At 52.8% G+C, this 20,623-nt stretch overlaps 6 protein-coding genes across 7 annotated transcripts; 3 read left to right on the forward strand and 3 right to left on the reverse strand.

Annotated features, from left to right (window-relative positions):
- Window positions 1–1,722, forward strand: CKM354_000372100 (uncharacterized protein; the record flags this gene model as incomplete). The annotated part of the gene is made up of 1 exon (XM_044798934.1): window positions 1–1,722. One exon carries the CDS (start codon window positions 1–3, stop codon window positions 1,720–1,722), a length of 1,722 nt encoding a protein of 573 aa, XP_044654869.1.
- Window positions 1,723–3,545: 1,823 nt separating this feature from the next.
- On the forward strand, window positions 3,546–6,464 carry CKM354_000372200 (uncharacterized protein; the record flags this gene model as incomplete). Its single annotated transcript, XM_044798935.1, has 1 exon — window positions 3,546–6,464. The coding sequence occupies one exon, from the start codon at window positions 3,546–3,548 to the stop codon at window positions 6,462–6,464; it is 2,919 nt and encodes a 972-aa protein (XP_044654870.1).
- A 2,774-nt stretch (window positions 6,465–9,238) lies between these two features.
- Window positions 9,239–10,195, reverse strand: CKM354_000372300 (the record flags this gene model as incomplete). 2 transcript variants are annotated; one of them, XM_044798937.1, is made up of 2 exons in its annotated part: window positions 9,239–9,519; window positions 9,598–10,195. In XM_044798937.1, 2 exons carry the CDS (start codon window positions 10,193–10,195, stop codon window positions 9,239–9,241), a joined length of 879 nt encoding a protein of 292 aa, XP_044654872.1. The 2 variants fall into 2 exon arrangements, with proteins under 2 accessions (XP_044654872.1, XP_044654871.1); XM_044798936.1 differs by having other exon boundaries at window positions 9,595–10,195.
- A 397-nt stretch (window positions 10,196–10,592) lies between these two features.
- CKM354_000372400 (uncharacterized protein) lies at window positions 10,593–17,262 on the reverse strand (the record flags this gene model as incomplete). Its single annotated transcript, XM_044798938.1, has 3 exons — window positions 10,593–11,322; window positions 11,388–14,998; window positions 15,055–17,262. 3 exons carry the CDS (start codon window positions 17,260–17,262, stop codon window positions 10,593–10,595), a joined length of 6,549 nt encoding a protein of 2,182 aa, XP_044654873.1.
- Window positions 17,263–18,404: 1,142 nt separating this feature from the next.
- On the forward strand, window positions 18,405–19,544 carry CKM354_000372500 (uncharacterized protein; the record flags this gene model as incomplete). The annotated part of the gene is made up of 1 exon (XM_044798939.1): window positions 18,405–19,544. One exon carries the CDS (start codon window positions 18,405–18,407, stop codon window positions 19,542–19,544), a length of 1,140 nt encoding a protein of 379 aa, XP_044654874.1.
- Window positions 19,545–19,717: 173 nt separating this feature from the next.
- On the reverse strand, window positions 19,718–20,412 carry CKM354_000372600 (uncharacterized protein; the record flags this gene model as incomplete). The annotated part of the gene is made up of 4 exons (XM_044798940.1): window positions 19,718–19,864; window positions 19,921–20,063; window positions 20,142–20,170; window positions 20,252–20,412. 4 exons carry the CDS (start codon window positions 20,410–20,412, stop codon window positions 19,718–19,720), a joined length of 480 nt encoding a protein of 159 aa, XP_044654875.1.
- Window positions 20,413–20,623: the final 211 nt, after the last annotated feature.

The raw sequence follows: 20,623 nt of genomic DNA on the forward strand, positions 1-20,623 counted from the left end.
ATGGACGGACGCACGTCGCACCCGGGCACGCCGAACGATGGCTCTCGCACACCCGCGCGGTCGGCATTAGGCGAAGCGCTGTCGAAGACGCCCGTGAGGAGAGATTCGTTCGATCGTGAATTTCCCGTGCTCGACAGCACCCCGCGACGCTTTTCCACAGGTGCGGCGAGAGTACCACCGCCTGCGCCGCAGGTTTTTGCTGCGCAAAGTGTAGCCGAGGAAATGCTCGAGGAGAAGCGTTCGCGAACGCCAAAAGAGCAGGAGCAAATCAAGGACGCAATGGCAAGGTTCAAGCTCTGTTCAGATACGCCTTCGATGGCACGGCTGGCGGCGTTGACAAGTCCTTGCTTTTTCCACAAGCGTTTTGGAGACGCAGTGAATATCGAGAAAGTTCTCGAAGAGGTGAAGGGAGACGATCAATTGTCGCACTCGCGCCTCATGCAGACTGCAGCCAGTGTGCGGGAAGTGTCAAGACAACTACAACGACGACCTCTCAAGCGCGCAGTGCGAAATGTTATGATTGTCACGAAAGCCAGAGACAATACTCTCATCACATTGACAAGAGAGCTGGCGCAATTTTTGCTTGCAACTCCAAGATATGGTAAAGAAGTCGGAGTCAATGTTTGGATCGATTCAAAATTGCGAAGGTCGAAAAGATTCGATATGGATTCTCTGCTCGCGCAAGATGAACGATTCAAGGACATGTTGCACTTCTGGACGCCTTCGGTTTGTCTCGAAAAGCCAGAGTTATTCGATCTGGTCCTGACACTCGGAGGCGATGGCACGGTTCTCTACACGTCCTGGCTATTTCAACGTATCGTGCCACCTGTACTGGCCTTCTCACTAGGGTCATTGGGTTTTCTCACCAATTTCGATTACAAGCAATACAAAGACCAACTCAACCGCGTCATGGGGCAAGATGGGATGAGAGTCAACCTGAGGATGCGCTTCACGTGTACAGTCTACCGTTCTGCAGCATCGCCGGTATTGCGATCTTCTGGCGCCTCGACGACCAGCGTCTCGACAGCTACGAGTGCGTACGACGCCGTCGAAGATGCAGAATCTCAATCAGCTAAGATCGAGGGCGAAACGCATGAGGTGCTCAACGAGTTGGTTATTGACCGCGGTCCGAGCTCCTACATCTCAAGTCTTGATCTATATGCCAACGACAGTCTACTTACCAGGATCAGCGCGGATGGCATCATTCTGAGCACTCCGACTGGCAGCACAGCGTATTCTCTGAGCGCAGGCGGCAGCTTAGTGCATCCAGACATTCCAGCGATCCTTCTGACGCCCATCTGCCCGCATACTCTGTCCTTTCGACCTATGCTACTCAACGATGATATGGCTTTGAAAGTCGCCATACCATCGACTGGCCGAGGCGGCGCTTTCGTTTCATTTGACGGCAAAGGTCGTGTTGAGCTTGGTCGCGGCGACGAAGTTGTCGTTCGGGCTTCGCAGTACCCCTTTCCCACCGTCATGGGCCAGCCACTGGAATGGTTCGACAGTATTTCCAGAACATTGCGCTGGAACACTCGAGCTGCAGAGCAGAAGGGCTGGACTGGCGAAGAGGAAGGCGACACGGAAGAGAAGCAGGGTGAGCGAGAGCCCGAATTCGACATCGACTTTGACGAAGACGACGAGACCGTCTCTGCCAACGATTCTGGATATGGCAATTCCGAGGCAGGGAGAAATGGCAGAGAGGAGAAGAGGTGGAGTTGACACGAATTGCTTACTAAATGACATGCGTAGAGAGAATCTAGACGCTACAGATCGTGCTATCCTTGCCTAGACTTAGACACGATGTGATGATTGGATGACTTCTGGTGGGACTGTTAGACCGATGCTGTGTTTTAGCCATATTGCATGGCGGGGAGGTAGTGCGCGCGGTGGAGAACATCACTGCCACCGCTTGCACCAAGCCTGCGTCAACATCTGGGGACAACGAGGAAGACGCGTCTTCAGGAGATGGAGGCGGACCCTCTGATCTCATTCTATGTAAATACTCCTGATTGCGAGTGCAACGAACAGCGATGGTGTCGGTGGTGTCTATGGGATATATAACGGCCGAGCAACATGTGGATTAGTGAGCCGTACGAGCGGCCGCAAGCAGCATGAAATTTTATTCTTACAGTCACGACATACCTCGAGTCGCAGAATTGCATGTGAAAGAGTGTAGAGTTCTAAGAATATGTCGTTGAATGACCCAGCGCAAATCCCTGCAGTCGATCCCGAAACTCTGTTCGGTGAAGTTTGCGTGGCACCTCGTGGGCGAGCCAAGCAATCGACTCACATGTTGTCGTTGGGAGATGTTTGTTCTCCTCTCTTCAGTCATCAACGCCCCACAGTGGGCGATGCTCTTCGGATCCCGTGACCGCAGGAATCTTCGCTCTGATCTGCTGCGCCGCGATAGTCGCGAAATGATATTGGGCTCTCACCGCGAGTCTGCTCACTGATAGCGCAGAGGCCAGAGGAATAGCGACCACCAACAGATGGCTTTGCTGCGCGCATTGCGGAAAATCGCAGAACAATCTCCTAGCGTCTGCCTGCCAGGGCTTGCACTTGCCATCCGACGACGCCTCTACTTCGGCGCTTCAAGTAACCTTATGTTCGAGAACGCCACAGACCACGTTCTGCTCGCGCCAGCCGCCGGATGCCATCTGCTGCTGAGCGGATGAACTGCTGCGTATCGCTGCTGCCGATTCTATCGCACGCATTTTTTCTGACGCTGACTCTTGGACGACATTCCACTGCCTGCTGGCGCGTTCGATAACGCGGCTTGCCCGGGCGATGGCGATGGGCGACTCCACTCTCTGCTGAGAAACCCAAGCATCCGTCCTGGCCTGCCGGGGGCTCGGGTCTGCGATCGCTGGGGGAGCTGCTGTTGCACGTGCTGCTGCTGCGAGACGCTTGTCGCTGTCGTGTCGTGCTTCGATGCTCGGTGGGTCAACTGATAAGTGTACTTGCTCGATGCGTAGCTGGCTATGGGTCCTGGCGAGTGCTCTCTTTCCTTTCTGGAATTGCGTTGCGACCGCCAGATACGCTGCCGTGGTTGTCCTCTTCAACACCCCCTCGCTCTGCTCTCTCTTCTTTTCTGATCAGCACGGCAGGCAATTTTTCTCTTGCATCCCGACATTCTCTGCAACATTTGTCGTCTGTCTCATTCTTGCCACACGGCTTTTTGTAATCACTTACAAGCACAGGATCTCTGGAGCTGAGTTCTCACGCCACTGCTCGGAAACTCGTCTCCATTGCTCAGCAGCATCGAAGATCTCTGTCGATTGTTCACACTCGCTCAAGATACCAACGCGACATCTCTGCGCTTTCGCTCGTTTCATCATACCAGTTCTTACAAGCTCGAACAACAACATTCTAAATTTGGCAACCAACTCTGGACGACGACATTCCTTTGTCCCAAAGTGGTAGACCGGTTGGAATACCACCGCCCTGGTTCAACCACTCTGACGGATCCGGCCCGGTTGGAACGGGAAGCTCGTTGTTTGTGAACGCATCTGGTATCGGCAGATCGGTCGGCCGACTCCAATATGAGTACTCCCGTAGAAGAGTTTGAGAATCCCTTCGGGGACAACAAAGTCATGGCGGAGTCCCCAAAACAGACCCCCACTTCGAGTGGCGCTGTGACCGGCAGCAATGGGGGCACGCCAACAGATCGACCAGCCCCTTCGAAGGGCAAGAAGAAAGTCGGCTTCTCAGGCAATGCGGAACCTGGAGGGGATCGGAGCCAACGAACAAGCTGGGTGGAGACTTCTCCCAGTGGTGCTACATCTCCCATTAATATGAACACTACCTATGGAGAATCACCGGATGCAAGTGGGCTAAGTACACCCACGCATACACACACCAGGAGTAATAGTGGTGACCAATTGCTTTCCGGCGTGAGCAAATCCCACCTACCGGAGCTGTCTCAACAACAGACTGAGCAGATTCGAAGCGGGCTTGTCCAAAGTCTCAACGTGCCCAGACCCCGTCCAGCACTCCGAAGAGCACGTAGTCCGACAAGAGCGGACGATCCGATCTCCCATATTGAAGGTCAGTACGATGATGAACAGAGGTCGAAATTGCAGCAAGCCAGTCGGAAAGCCTATGAAGAAGCCAAACGGCTCGAGACTACTGAGCGCATGCACTCGGAACCAAACTCTCGACATGCTTCACCAGCAAGGCGGAGGAGGATGTCGAAGAACTCGCCCGAAGAGATACCTCTTCAGGACTTCAACGAGGACGACGATATCTATTCCGATGACGAGAGGGACCTCAACGGCCTGGAAAGACAGCGAAGAGCTGCAGAAGAGGAAGCATTCAAGTTAGTCCGAAGGCACACATTTGGACGAGGAAGATTGCAACATTCGCACGAAGAGTCTGAGTCTGGTGGTGCCTCTGGAGCTGTAACGCCTGGTAATGTCACACCTACAGAGGAGCGCGACTATATGGAAGACTATCAACCTCGACCGCCCAAGTACCGTGGTGGAATTCTCGGCAGCTTGCTGAAATTGTATGGCGAGGCATCTCCCCACGATGGCCGTCATATGCGGTCTGCTTCAGGCGCTCTACCTAGAGGCCGCAGTAGGCGATGGAGTGACGATTTCAGTCAAAACACGAGCGCTGCAACTACTCCGCAGCATTCGCCTCCGGAGTCAGGTGCCAGCACTCCTAATCCTGCCAAATCTCACTGGTACTCCTCTAGGAGCAGCAAGAACCATTCAACATCATCGTTGGCTCAGCTCGTCGGGTCTTCAGCAAGCTTTGGCTCGCCAGCTGTCTCTGGATTTGGCGAGCAAGTGAACCAAAAGTTGCGAGAGCACCAGGAACGAAGTAAACGTCCAGGCATTGGCAAGCGCGGTCTTTCCGGAGGGGTCTTCAATCGATTGTCCAAGCAGAGACAAGCAGAACAATTCAGAATCACGAACCACATTGCCGAAACGATCGCGAGACAGAAGTATTTGATGAAACTCTGCAAAGCTCTCATGGAATATGGAGCGCCCACACACCGATTGGAAGAATACATGCGTATGAGCGCCAGGACACTCGAGACTGACGCACAGTTTCTCTACATTCCCGGAAGCATGATCATGTCTTTTGAGGATAGAGATACTCATACGAGTGAGGTCAAGCTCGTCAAGGTACCTCCAGGCTTGGATCTTGGAAAATTGCGAGACGTCCATGAAGTGTACAAGGAAGTGATTCATGACAAGCTCGGCGTTGAAGAGGCTACCAAAAGACTCAAAGAGATTACGGGACGCAAAGCCAAGTTCAATCGCCTGATTCGAATTCCTGTCTACGGCCTTGCAGCCGTGTGCGTGGGACCATTCGCCTTCGGAGCTCGACTGATTGATCTGCCAATCGCTTTCATTCTTGGAAGCATACTCGGGATCCTCCAGCTCTATGTCGCACCGCAGTCGGAACTGTACGCTAATGTCTTCGAGATCACGGCAGCGGTCGTCACATCCTTCCTCGCCCGCGCATTCGGAAGTATCAACAACGGCGACCTCTTCTGCTTCTCAGCCTTGGCTCAATCATCTATCGCATTGATTCTGCCAGGATACACGGTCCTTTGCGCATCTCTTGAGCTCCAGTCCCGCTCGATCGTAGCAGGTAGTGTCCGCATGGTCTACGCAATCATCTATTCCCTCTTCCTCGGCTTTGGTATCACAGTCGGCACAGCAATCTACGGCATGATCGACAAAAATGCAACCTCGGAAACCGAATGCCGCAAACCTATCGAGGAACACTGGTTCTTCTTCTTCGTTCCCGGCTTCACCATGTGTCTCATCATCATCAACCAAGCCAAATGGAAACAGGCTCCAATGATGATGATTATTGCTTTCACTGGCTACGTCGTCAACTTCTTCTCATCCAAACGCTTCGCAGGAAACACCCAAGTTTCCAACACACTCGGCGCTCTGGCCATTGGCGTTATGGCGAATCTGTACAGTCGCATCGGTGGCCGAGTAGAGAACATGGCACTGGATCTCTGGGAAAACCAACTTCGTCCACGCTACAAAGCCGTACGGAAACGCGTGTTCCGTCTCGAATCCCGAAAGAAACATCCTAAGACGATGGAAGAAGGTTCCTATCACGAACGCAAGAGCAGCGCCGATGCGGAATCGTTCTTTCAAGCTGCACCTCGACGACTCGGATACTCTCTCGCTGCGGCTGCGATGTTGCCTGCGATTTTCGTGCAGGTTCCTTCGGGGCTCGCAGTAAATGGATCGTTGGTCAGTGGAATTGCGAGTGCGAACCAGATTACGGGGAATGCGACAAATGGGACGCAGGTGGTCAGTTCGGGGGCGATTGCTTCAACGAGTTTGCAGGGGTTAAATTCGATTGCTTTTACGGTGGGGTATTCGGTCATCCAGGTGGCTATCGGAATCACGGTGGGATTGTTCTTGAGTGCGATTGTGGTGTATCCGCTGGGGAAGAGGAGGAGTGGATTATTCAGCTTCTAGTCTTCTTTGTTAAAGATGCGGCTGCTTTTGGAGGTATGTAGAAGAGCTCATGGGTCCTGGTGTTCATTTGGTTTGGGTAGTACTTGTGAATTGGGGCATGGCAGGAGCGAAGGCATTGCGTCGGATCGGGTGGGAGCATTTGGGCGTGGAACTAGAGATACCCAGATAGATCGTTTTTTGGCTTGTAAGATAGATGAAGTCGTAATGTGTACCGTATTCGCAAAGCTACTTTCGGCCTCTACGCTGGTCACGGTTCTTGCTTGTAGGCGTGCTCTGCCCTTGCTGGCCACGGTCTTGCCAGTCTTGCCAACCTTGGCTCAAGCGTGCTCGCTCTTGCTGTGCAATGCTCAAGACTCTGCCACTGCCACTCCCTGTTCTGGTCATCCAGCTTTTTTGCTACGCCGTCGAGCCAGTACGGGATTCACGACGGGGTGCAGTGACCGATGCCCAACGACTCTTCAAGGCGGCTGGTGTAATCTTCTTCCGATCTGAGACCTACATTGTCGCGTTATGCTCTGTCACCGCATGCACTTACCAAGACATCTCTTCCTTCCGCACCAGCATCGTTCCTGCCGCACCGTGCACTTCGACTCGGGTATGGTAGCCCGAAGAAACCATCGACTGCGCGCTTGGACACTAGCACCAGACTGTGCACCAGGGATTTTCGTGGGTCCGGCCGGCTTGGAATAATTTTTGTGTCGGTATGCCAGGTGTGCCGACGCCGGACGACTTGATCATCGCGGACGCATTCATCCCAACATCTCTGCGAAAACGACTTTGTATTCGGCGCGACGAAGTTCACGGTCTGTGTAGGAAGTGCAGGCATCGCGTTCGAGGCAAGCGAAATGCTGTGGCGTCTATGCACTGGTCAGAAACGATGGCTAAACGAAGCGCGAGACGTGATGAGCAGGACGCGCCCAGCCTGCTCCGAGGATCGTTCGACCACCAGCCACGAAGATCAGCGAGGCAAGCATTCTGTGCACACTGGGCGGTGGCTGAACTCTGTGGCCTGAGAGTTTCTCTCATCTCGATGCCTGACAGGCGGCGACCAGCCTCACGTATCGAGGACAGAACATCTCGATATGATGGGCAGAGAAGCCACCTCCGCAAATTGACAGAACTGCTCTGCGCAGGTTTCGAGGCCGTGGTTCCACTTTTTGCAGACAATGATGCCGGTTCTCGCGGCGAATAAGGCAAGCAGCGCCACAGCATGACGCCTCTTTTTTCTTGGATTTAGTCGCTCGACAGGGTTTGGCATTTGTCGAGCCGACGCACGCGTAGCGGGTGCAGATCATACATCATCGGGTCATGAGCGCGGTGTGTAGCTGACGCAGCTGACTGCCTGTTATCTTGTGCCCAGCGTCGATGCATGTTCGCGCGGTGGGTGCAGAGAGCGGCTGAGAACAGGCAAACAAATTGTGATGGTGGCGGAGGGTATCAGCCTCAAACCCAGCGTCATCTTTCGATGGGGAAAAGCTATCACGTCGTGCTGAGTTTCGTAGTCTGCGTGGCTCGGTGGCTGGTTCCGAGGAGCGCAGCAAGCAGTCGAGCGTTGTGCCTTGTGGGTGGGTCAGTGTGTGAGACGTGCCGGCTGGCCAAGTGCCCTGTGCTCTCGTGCACCAAGAAGTGTGAATGAGTGCGCTGGTGTTACGTCAGAAGTGACGAGCAAGTATATTGTCGCCAGCAGCGCCTGACTTGTGTTTCTCTTCCTCCCCCATTCACCACAAACACCACAGCAAACACCCTGCGACGACAAGCTCTAGAAGCCTGCCCACTTCGTCCTCAAGTAACCTCACCACTACCACACCAAACCACCGTCACCATGCCTTTCACCGGAAGGTAAGCTACCCACCACAAGCTCTCGCGTCGGATGCGCGCGGCTTCCGAACGCGCCAGCAACTACACTTCTACGACTGGAGAGCGCACAATGCTAACAGCAACCTCACAGCGACATCATCAAGATCATCTTCGCGATCCTCCTCCCACCTCTCGGAGTCTTCCTCGAGCGTGGCTGCGGCGCCGATCTCCTCATCAACTTGCTCTTGACCATTCTCGGCTACATTCCCGGCATCATCCACGCTCTGTAAGCTGACACTCCCCACTGCCCCTCTCACCTCTCACAGCCACACTAACATGTGAAACCACAGGTACATCATTCTTAAGTATTAAGAGTATTGCGAGAGCCGGAGAGACAGTACCACCCGCGCGAGTCAGCTTTGAAACATGCGAAACCAACAGCAACAAGCTTAACGAGCTTGCCTGCGATGAGCGACGACGATGCGTGATGGCGCTATGATACGATGAGAAACACTACCACCCACCTACCGAGATACCCCATATCTGCGACTTTGCAAAGGCCGACGGCAGCAGTGAAGCGAGAAGGAACAAAGACTTAGGTCTGCTACCACTACTGGTCATGAAAATGCGCTTGCTGCACTGAGCACTGGGCATTAGAGGCGTAATGAAGGCACGAGCATACCGATCTTATTGAGCGTTTTCCTTAGGAGAGTAATTTGTACAGGTTGATCATGGTCTGAATCATTTCCCTCTCCCTACCATTACATTTCCCATCGCATCAATCGTTCCCACGAATGTTTATCGTCACTGAAATGTGAATGGAGTCGATCAATTGAAATCGGATATCGTATCGCATGGCTCATCTACAGTCTAATCGCAGCCCATTGGCTTGTCCCTTAATATTTCACTTTTAACCCTCTTCGCAATGCTATCGTAAGCACAGAGCAATTGTTCCCATAGTGCCCCTTCTCGCAGTTCTACTCGCGCAGCGCCTTCTCCGCAAACTTTGGAAGCACAAAGGCCGCCTCGTGCACCTTCTTGCTGTAGTATCTGAACAACTCATCCTCCTTCTCGTCGGAAATCGTGCGCAGAGGCTTGGTGACATCGCGGCTCGCGTCCTTGGTGCAGACCATGAAACCGATTTGGCCGCTAGGGTAGGTCGGGATCGTGGTCCATCCGTACTCGGCGACAGGGAAAACGGACTTGCAGTCCTTCTTGAGCTGCTGGATAATGTTCAAGTGCAGCCATGGGTTCTCAGCTAGACGCAAAAGCAGTTAGTAAACAATTTCTCAGACACCTCTTCATCATGGTGTCAAAATGGAGAAGGGCTTACAACCTTGGGTACTGATCACCCCTCCCTCTCGCAAAGCATCGTGCAGGAGCTGGAAGTAGGGCTTCTGGAACAAGGCCTCTGCTGGCCCATCCGGATCCGACGAATCCGTAATAATCACATCAAATTCGTTCTTGTAGTCATCCAAGAACTTGAATCCATCTCCAACGTGTGTCTTGCACTTGGGGTGGTTGAAACCCACTGACATGCCCGGCAAGTACTTCTTGCTCAATCGAATCACTGCCTCATCGATATCGCATAGTGTCGCCTCTTCCACGCTCTCGTGCTTGACCACCTCACGCAAGACACCTCCATCTCCGCCGCCAATGACGAGAACTTTCTTTGGGTTTGGGTGGGAGAAGAGTGCCAAATGGGCAATCATTTCCTGGTAGGAGAATTCGTCGCGTTCGGTGCATTGGATTACATTGTCGAGGACGAGGACCATGCCGTAGTCGGAGGACTCGAAGATGAGGACATCTTGGTATTTGGACTTTTCGTGGTGCACGACTTGGTTGACTTTGAGGGTCATGGCCTGACCAGGCCACATTTTGTTGATCTCGCGGAACCAGCCATCTTTGATGGTGGGGTGGGTGATTTCGGACATGGTGCTGATAAGACTACGGCGAGCAGTGGTCGAGTGGAAGTTGATCGGTCGCGGTGGAAAAGGTGGAAGCGACAGTGGAAGTCGATGTTTAAGATGAAGCAGGTTTGTGATGCGTTGGCAGCTGCGGTGCATAATTTTTCTTCACATGTTTCGTTTCAAGGAAGCTTGCGCGCGCTGCCTGCCCCGCCATTGCCCGCGCCCGCTGCAGGGACAGGCATTGGGCTGCCTACATACTTTACTCCTCCCACACCACTTTCATCGACTTCGTTATCAGCAGCAGGTGTTGCCATCATGCTTCTCGGGATCCCGATTTAATCCTCAGCATTAGAACCAAGTCGAGGTACAGTAAACAGTGCTAGATTTGCATCTTCTCTACCCTCGCAAGGCTACTATACTCTCACAGCTTGACGAAACCAATTTCACTAAGTGCAGGCGCAGACCGCTCAAAATCTTCGATAATCGTCGCGAACATTCTCGGCATTCCACGCACAGTATTTTCTGAGGAAACGGTGGTCCACCTTAGCGCGTGCATTTCGAACTCCTCTTCCACGGGGTTGAATTTGAGCTTGCCCATTAGACGCTCAAAGGTCGTCTCTGCTTTCCTCGCTCCCTTCCCGGCGGCCTCTTTGACCTCTCCCCAAACGATGTTGCCAGCTTTCTTCGCCGCCGCTTTGCCGCCGAGGAAGTCGCCGCCCAGGTGCGTGAGTGCCCCCGAAAGAGCTCCTTGAGCGGCGGCCTGGCCCAAACCATCTGTCAGGTCTTTATCAGGATCCGAAAAGGACTTTTCGATACCATTATCGGCGATCTGGTTCACCTCGTTGGAGATGGCGCTCATGAGAGCCTCTCCGCCCGTCTTGATGGCTAGATTGAGGCTATCCGTGAGCGTGGCGCTCGCTGCCGGAGAGAGGGAACGCGCTCCAACTTGGGTCAGATTCCAGACGCCTTTGGCGCCCCATAGGAATTCTCCGGCGGCTCCTGTGATAAAGCCGACGGCGGCAGAGACTGCGACTTCGCAGAAGAAGCCTTTCCAGAATTTGCCGTGGTCGATGTTCTCGTTTGAGGCGTCCATGTGGTCGATGGAGTAGAAGATTGCTGTGCTTCCTGCTGATATGAGTGCGCCCACGGCCCTGAAAAAATTAGTCAAGCCTATTTCTATGTTTCCCATGGTTTGTCGCAAAAGTAAGGTACTTACCCAGCAGCTAGAGCAGCGCCAAGTGGGCTTGCGACTCCGGCAGTGGCGACTGTGACTGCTATCGCGGCTCCGATCAGTACGGCACCCAGGATTATGCCACCTATGGCATCCCAGCTCCAGTGGCCCGTAGGATCTACATGGTTGACAGGATCATTGTTTTCAAACACATAGCGATTCAATCCATCTCTCTTCCCCAAACCAGAAATATCCGTGACTGTATCAGGGGTAATGAATCTTCCGATGACAGGATCGTACCACCTCCCTCCGAAACAGATCAGTCCACTGTCAGTGTCTTGCACTTTCCCTTCGAAACCTGGTCCATTCTCTTCACTCCTCGCGAGAGATTTGCCGTAATCAGAGAAGTTTTGTTTCGTCACAGTGGCCTTGTCGCAGTCGTAACTATGCGTCACAGTGCCTTTATGATCGAGCAGATACGCCTTCAAGTGCTTGCTTCCATCTGACTGTGTCTTTAATTGAGCGACAGGCCCTTCTGGGCCAAGAAGTGTCACGCCTGTCGTCTCCGCACCATCTTTGGCAATATCGACTCGATACTCTTGACCCAGTGTTATCTGCTTCGATCCATCAGGTTTTTGGCAAAGAATATTATTGCCATCGGGATCTTGTAAGAAGGAAGTGATTGTGCCTGCTTCGAGGTCTTTAATTTGTGACAATCTGCTTCCTCCTGCGTATGTGAGTGCATGCTCAACATCGCCCAGCTTCCGGCTGGTGAGACGCCCTGCGCCATCGAATTTCGCTTCGTACGCAGTGCTTCCGTTTCTTGTTCCCGTGATTGATGCTGGGGCATAAGCTAACTGCATATCGCCGAGGCTAGTGATGTTTCCAGAGGCATCGTAGGCATAGTTGAAAGTCGCGTCAGCGTGCTGCGAAGCCGCCAGGCGCTGCTTGTCATAAGTATACGCCACCACTTCCTGCGTTAGAACATCAGTGATGCTCGCAATCTGGTCTTTCTCATTAATTGTATAAGTCATCGACGCAAGGTCGCCCTTGCCGCGCATCGATCGCTTCATTGGCGTGTTCAGCTCATCGTGCTCCGAGTTAAAGGTTATGCTGCCTGCCGACAAAAATGCTCCCGACGAGAGCTGGGAAGATTGGACACTCCCTTGGGGGTTGTAGGTTGCGTAAGACGATGTGACGTTGACTGTCTTGCCGTCGGCAGAGACAATCCTAGCTTCCGCGAGCAGGTCTCCCATGTAAGAGGACTGCAATTTGGTACCGTTCGGCAGAACCTTTTCGATGAGACGATCTTGCCAGTCGTAACGATAGCTGAAGCTGTATGTGCCGGTGCCCGAAATGGAGATCTGACTCGACGACAATCTGGCACGCTGATCATAGGTGAAGTCGTACTGCGATTCGACATTGGTCGATGAAGGCTTGGATATTGTTACGCGTGAAAGCATGCTGGTACCGTTCGCAGCAGACGAAAAGGTTCTTGTCGTAGTTCGTAAGTCGCTTCCAATGCTCTGAAGAATGCGGCCCTTGGCATCGTATTCTAATCTGTTCGTCTCACCCATGACATTCTTGGTCGTGAGGAGTCGCCCCCTTTCATCATACGTGAAGACCACTGCCTTTCCGGCAGCACTTCCCATGGTGTTCTGGTATTTGTTATTGATGCTGAGTAATTGACCAGTTGCATTGTACTCCCGGGCTTCCACGTGCCCAGAAGAGTCTGTCATTGCTGTAATACGTCCGACCACGTCATAATCGATGGAAGTTGACAACCCCGATTCATCTATCGTGCCGATCAACTGCGGCTGACCAGCCACATTCCGGAATGTGTTTAGAGTCTTAGCGATCTCCTTGTCGCTCGTCTCGACTCCTTTCTCGTCACAGTATTTCGTGATCGATGTAGACTTTGTGCCCCCATCGACATAGCTGTGTTGCATGAGCGTCGCAGACTTGGCAGCGGCGCTTCGTGGACGGTATTGCAACACCGGACGCCGGAGTGCATCATAAGCCGATAGTATGCACTTCTCAACCGGAGGAGACCAGTCAAAGCCATCTTCTATATTAGATGGAAGATGCCAGGGCGTACTACGCACGAGATTGCTTCCTCCGCTTTCGAAGGTATAATACATCCAGACAGGCTCGAAGGAGCCACTTTGTTTGCGAGAGATACGAACGCGGCCGGTGCAGTCTATGGCTTCGCATAGAGTTGTGCTGCTCTTGTCGTCTGCTGAACTGTACTTAGTCACAAACCTGGTCAGCAGATTCTTTCCGGACCTTGTTTTCATTCGTTTGTACTCCGTGCGGCTCTGGCAAACCAACCGAGCCTGCGACAATGTCTGAGCGAGATCTGCGCTGGCTGCTGTCGGATAATTGGTCCTCGTTGGGTACGTGATCGTCGAATCTGTTGGGTCGGTCGTAATGACCATGCTCTGTGCTCTGCGGCCGAAGGCGTCGTGAGTCAGAGCTTGGAGCACACCAGTCGAAGATCGTCCAGCTGAAGTCTGCATATCGTAGGCGTTGTTTGCAGATAGCGTCGTCAGACTCAGTCCGGGAGCCTCTTGCGTTGTCTGCACAGCACAATTGGGATAATCAGTACTATACTTGACGTTGGTTGTAAGGCCGACAGCGTCAGAAGCCTTGATTCTGTTGCCAAAAGCGTCATGCTCGTATGTTTCGCCGATGAACTTGTTGTGGTCAGAAGACCAGTGTACCGTCTCTCGAACGAAGGGTGCCGCCTTGTCATATGTGATTTTGGTCAGAGTAATGTCGCCAGCCTCAAACACATCAAAGCTTTTGTTTTGGACATTTGTCGTGACCTTCTTCCTCACCGGCATTCCCTCGGCAGTGCCAATCTCAGCATAGGAAAACAATTTCCACAATTGGTTCGATCTCGTCTTCAATGTTGCGTCTGATTCCCAAGATTCCTCACTGATCATGTTTCCGTTATCGTCATGTGTCCAATTCATTCCTGACGATATCTTCCACGGCTTCCCGTTGTCGTACTGAAACAACTCTTTGGCCGACTGAAGAACCCTTCGGGTATCCCACTCATTCACGTTCAGTGACTTCACATCAAAGTCCAGCCTCTCCCTCTGGATAATTGTGCCACTGCTCAGCAAAGCGGAGATATCATCTGGAGATGCATCACCATTTGCCTGGGTCGACAACTTTGGTGTCTTTGTAGCAATAGTTGTCGTCTGAAACTTGATCTTAGACAGTGGCCAGACCTGGTGGAATTGCTCCTCCAACAGAACGCCTGAAGAGACGTCAAGCATGGTGGTCTTCTCGAAGCCCTGCCAACCACGACCTTCGAGGTTGATTTTCGCATTGCTATAAGACCGGATGATTTCTTGTCTCCACGGCAGATTATTGATCAGTGGTTCGTTCGAGGAAACTGTACGGGTTACCACGAGGCTCTGCGATGCAATGACGTCTCGTACGGCTTGGTCTGTGGGCATGGAGATGTCATGCCATTGTCTAGCCGATTTGTACGCTCGCTGGTCAGACATGGGCATGTACGAGACGTCCACCTTCAGTCCAAGGGGGTTCGTCGTGGAAGTGAGCAAGTCAGGCACCCCACTGGCATTGTAGACCGGACAGGCCGACCAGCTGCCATTGACATTGGTAGTCAGCAGCCATCCAGCCTGAATGAACGTACGGGTCAGTGGTGTTTGCGCTTTTCATGACGTACGATACTCACCTTGCCTGTGCCATCAATATCGACTGATGCAAGATCTATCTCTTGGCCTGGAGAGTGATGCAACGTGCCTGCCGGCGCGATCAACACCGAGGATCTGCTAGCTCCTGGCGATGGGTACAGCTCCTTGACTTGGCCGTCAGAACTGCCAGACGCAACGAGACAGACCCAGTCGTGCGAGTAGCTCTGCTGAAATGCACAAACTATGGACGGGAACCTCGATCCGTCAAGGCTAGTCGCGTAGAATCTACAAGGGTTTCTTGGCTGTTCACCACTTCGAAATGTTCGCTGTTGTCGAATAGCATTCCCCCGTTCTGTGAAGGCACCTTGCCCGTTATTGAGAAAGCTGCGGAAAACAAAATCGACGTGGAGGCGATCGACACTGTTTATCTGTTGGCAGATGAGCAAGTCTGTTACTCCGTCTCCATTGATGTCGGTGGTGAGGACGGTCAAGCTCCTCGCCTCCTCGTGCGTAAATTGTCCGATTGTGGAAGGCTCCTCTGTTGTGGGCATGAACACTCCTCTCTTGGCAGGATCAGGAGATATACGAAACGCCCAGGCCCTGAGCTCAGCTCCCCGATTTGTCTTTTCAGTGTAGACGCGGATCAATCCCTGAAGGCCGTTGTGATCAATGTCCGAGATGAGCCATTCTTTGCTCTCCGTCCATGCCATGGTCGTCACTGTTTCTACAGGTGCATCGAGCGTTGCAATTCCCGTGACATGGTCGTATAGGGCCCAAAATACCCGGAAGGCGATGCGATTGCTGTGCTTGTAGATCTGTACAATATCGACTCGGCCATTTCCATCACAATCGAGGGCCAAGAACTTACAATCGGACTGCCACGCCTTTCCTGTGTAAACGTTGACAAAATCTTTGAAGCCTGTGCCAATCGATTGCGATATTGAAAAGCTGAGCATATCCCCGGTTGTCCTGTAAGGCATAATTATGTCTGTTCGACCGTCTCCATTCAGATCGGCACACAACATCGTGAAATTATCGCCGGAAAGCGCTCCACGTGGCCCATAGGGGAGTTTGGAGATACTTGATCGGCCCGACATGGATGTTTCTGACCAGTTAATCGTGGGAGACCCTGCGGGAGGAGGCGTGCTCGGAGTCGCAAGCCAAGTTTTGAGAGACATCACACCCGTGGCTGAGTCGTGACGCACAGCGACTAGATCACATAGCGTGCGCCCCGAGACATTCACTGGCAAAACGGCAGCGATGTTTTCGACGCTTGGCAAAGAGATCGCTGCAGTCTTGTCCGGCACAAATAGCTGCTCTGGCTTCATAAGCGCATAGTTCACTCCGTAGTCAAATGTTGTTGGTGTGAGGCTGCTCCCATCAACGCCTATCTCAGCGACTGCTGTCAACAGGGAGACCCCAGAAGACGCCGAGTGAGTATATGTGAAGATGTAACTCTTCATCGTCTGGATCTTCGTTCCGCCCGCGTCGAGTAGATCGAAGTCTACACGTTTCAGGAGACAGCCAGACGTGCTTTGATCATGCCCATTCGTGATGACGACGAAATCCTCTCGAGTTTGATAAACAAAATTCGCGCGCCAGCGGCCACTGTAAGTCGCCTTGTCATTCGATGTGAATCGAATGCTCTCCAGATAGTTGACACCTTGTTCCAGAGACCCGAGCTGTGGAAGGGGATTCTTGTTGTAAGCAAAGGTTTGATAATTGCCAAATACATCGATGCTTTTCTCCAAAAACCATTCGCGGACTTCAGTAGCTGCTGCCACTTTGGCGGTCCTTTGGGCTTGCTGGGTTGCGCCATAAATTTGACGTCGACCGCTTCGATCTGTGGCCACGAAACCTTCCGTCTCGTGCGCTGCCACGACTTGGACGTCTTGACCGATTTGAGTGGTGTACGTTGCCCCTGGGCTGTGATACTCGCCCGCAATATTCAACAGCGCCTGGCCATTTAAAGCGAGCTGTTCTGTGCGTCGATCGACATCGAGCGTTGGGCGTTCCGCCCCCTTGGCGACCGTTGCCGGGATACGTCTGACAGAGGAGTAGGTCGATAATACCCAACCGAGACCTAGCACACCATTGCCGCCACTCTGGATATACTCCAGAGATATCGAGGGCTCATTGCCCATGCCAACACCTTTGGGAACATCGAGGGGAAGGGAATAGCGCGAGACGCCATTGCTATCAGTCCAGTGTCGCCCGAACGGCCTGTCGATAGAGATCTCGTCGGCCATGATGTCTGGCAATTCAACAACACAATTTGCTCGTGATGCATCCAGGAAAGGCCACTACTTCATCGATCAATCATGGGGCTTTCTCAGACCCGGCACAGTAATAACGATTAGCTTGCTCGCCATACCGTTCTCACCGCAGCTAGGTGAATGTGGCTAGCTGAGGTACTTCAACAAGGCCAGGATGCCGGCGTTGCCTCGAAGCTTCCAAGCTGGGTAATGCGCGCAGAGAATCGTCGCCACAATGCAACAGCGACAGCTGTGATAGTGCCCGTAACAAGGCAAAGCATCTCAGCCAGCCACAGAGAAGCGGCTCAGCTAGCCATAGACAAGGAGCTCAGCTAGCCACAGAGAAGTAGCTGAGCTAGCCACAGAGAAGTAGCTGAGCTAGCCATAGACAGGTGGCTGAGCTAGCCATAGACAAGTAGCCAAGCTAGCCATATTCAAATAGCTCAGCTAGCCACAGGGAGGATGCCCAGCTTTCCATGTGTCTGCGGGCGTTATCTCCTCTCTTGAAGCGGTACAAAGCGTGCTGTGTCCGACCGCCAATCTGCAAGAACGACAGCTATTGCCTTGGCTGCGATAGCGTCGAGATGTGGCTACAATAGCGTCCGAGATGAGGGGAAATCCCGTTTGGTGTGAGCGTGCGTGCTGCCGCAGACGGTGAGCTCGAAAATGTCACGAGCGTGTCGTGCGGCGTGTAGTGTCCATGTGGCGAGCTGAAGGGGACAAGCGGCGGTCGGCGAGGCGCGCCAAGTCCACGGATCTGCCCTGCTCGTCTCCTGCCTTTTCTTCTGCACGGCAACGACGCAGGTAGCGACTTCACCCCGCATCGTCCTGGAGGACCGCCCGTGAGTCTAGCGTGGCACATGCCGTCCGAATGCGCCTAGGCACGTACACGTATTCCCCCCAGGCTGACGCCGCTCTAGCTTGCATCTTGTGCATCAAACCCGGCGTGGCGCACAGCTGTAGAAGCCACGGATCAAGCTGGCGGCTCGAATGCAGAGACGAGTGATGATGAGGTATGCAGTGTGTTGCTATTTATCTAGGAGTATGGGGAGCCATGTTCTGCAGCACCGTGCTCGCTGGGAAGCTCCAAGACTGCCTCGACGTACTGTAAACACTCTATTGGTCACACTTGCACCATGTCCGATCCTCAATCCCCCATGGCCCCTGTGCTGGCCTGGATAGTCGACGGCGGCTTGGAACTATGGGCATTCTCTGAAGCGTCCCCTGAAGACGGCTACTTCACTATGACAAGCGCCTCAGTAGGCGATCAATCCTTTACGGGACCAATAGGGACGGTCGCGTACGACGAGGAGAGCAAGATTTTGCACCTCTTAGCAACCAGAAAAGTAGACGATGACGTTCAGGAACTCTGTCATACCGTCATCAGCAAGCATGGCAACATCACGGCGAAGCACGCAGTGCTTCCTGACGGCGAAAGCAGCTACCTGCCCGCTGATACCGGTTTTCTGTTACACAATAGAGCATGGGTTATTGCAGCCTGCGTACATCCAACAACCTTGGACGGTGATGATGATGATGAAGATATAGCGTGGCCCTGCGTTTTTTTCAACGCTACTCAAGACGGCGACGTGACCTGGAAACGATACAGAATCAACGACGTGGAAGTGTCATACTCCAGACCCAGCTGGATGAAAATTTTCTCCGTTGGTGGAAGAGGCGATGATTCCTACATTTATACAGCATTTCCTGGAACAGACGACCAAGCCACTATACGCCTGGCAGGCATACCAACCTCACAATTCAATCAGCTTTCCACCGACAGCGGCAGCCAATGGACGATCCAAGAAATCCCGGGGATTGAAACGTGCTGCGCTCCTCACATTGTAGTGACAAGCGGACCGAAGACACACTTCATCCATGTTTTCTATGTTTGGGATAGCGCAGTGTCGTACTTCACACTCGAAGCGAATGAGGATGGTTGGATTCACATGCCCAACTCAATCACTACTGATACGATAGCTTTTCCGGACTGTCCTGCCAACGAGCAAGTCAAAACACAGACTATCGTCAGTGCGGTGGAGCACAACGGCATGATCTGGATTGTCTCGACACAGACTGCGAACTCAATTGTATCCGTGTCAGCAAAACTTGATGGCGGCAAAATAGGCGAATGGCAAACACAGGCCGAAGGTCTTGGCCTTGGTGGATTGGGCGTGCCAGAACCAGAGACTTGCGCGTATTCTACGCTCAGTATTCCCCATGACATGTTCGATTTCGCCGACTCGGAGCGTCAGCTGGCACGTCGCCCCAAATGAGGCATTTGTAATGGAATCATCATTTCATAATAACACGTAGAAGCTTGCGACACTAGCGAAGTTCACATCGTGCTTCCTCAGTCATGTAAAGTCCAGCTCCACAGACTAGACGAATATCACTTCACTCTCCATACCCCATTGAGAGATCGCTCAGCACTAGAGTTTTGTTCGCCTTACCGCCCCCACTCCGGACCAAGACAAAGGTTCAAATTCAACGTCACATTGCCCGTATCAGCACAGCTATGGCCCTTGCCCTCGTAACCTACGGCACTACCGCAAATATCAAAGTTCTCGTCGGCATCTCCAAGAGCAGTCGTGACCTATTCAGTCAGCCAAGATCCGAGCTCCGACATGTACACTAGCGCAGCAAACTTACGTTGAAGTGATCCATCGCGTATGGCTCCCCATCGAGACTGTTGATCGACCATGATATTTGTCCTTGGTCTAGAGAGTAGTATAGAACGACCTTGGGTGTTGCGGTCGTCCAGTAGTTGTTGGACGCGGTAATGCCGAGGGAGTCTGGTGAAGTAGCTATCTTAGTATCGGTTGTTCGCGCTTTTTCTCAAACGGCGTTGATGAGCGGAGGATTAGACTTACTTCCTTTCCCATTGATGCCCGTTTGATAGCTATAATCGATTACGGAGTAGTCAGCTCATTAAAATTTCTCAGTGATGCTGATCAATGGTGATCATAGCAAGGACACTCACGCGACCTGACGATTCAATTCCATGGTCTGCTCACCCTCCACAAAAAATGTCCCATTCATGATCGTGATCCAGTGAGAGAAGGAGCAGAAGTTATTGACTTGTACGACAGAATTGGCAGCTGCCAACGTCGCGAGCAGACTTGCTGCGGATAAGAACCGCATGGCGAAAATTTGTGAGATGGAAGTGAGCGTGTACTGTGATGGACGGAAAGCGAATGTACTTGGTGAGTCTGCACAAAGTGCAAGATGAGTTGAAAGGCCTGGGGAGGAGACGTGGTGGGCCCTTTTTGAACATGCCTTCTGCGGATACCCGTGATGCCTCGTGGCACGTGGAAGCCGGCTTGCAGACATTGGGCATGTACCACCTCTCGTA

Source organism: Cercospora kikuchii (genome assembly GCF_019650295.1).
Source record: "Cercospora kikuchii DNA, contig_00002, whole genome shotgun sequence".
Lineage (NCBI taxonomy): Eukaryota > Fungi > Ascomycota > Dothideomycetes > Mycosphaerellales > Mycosphaerellaceae > Cercospora > Cercospora kikuchii.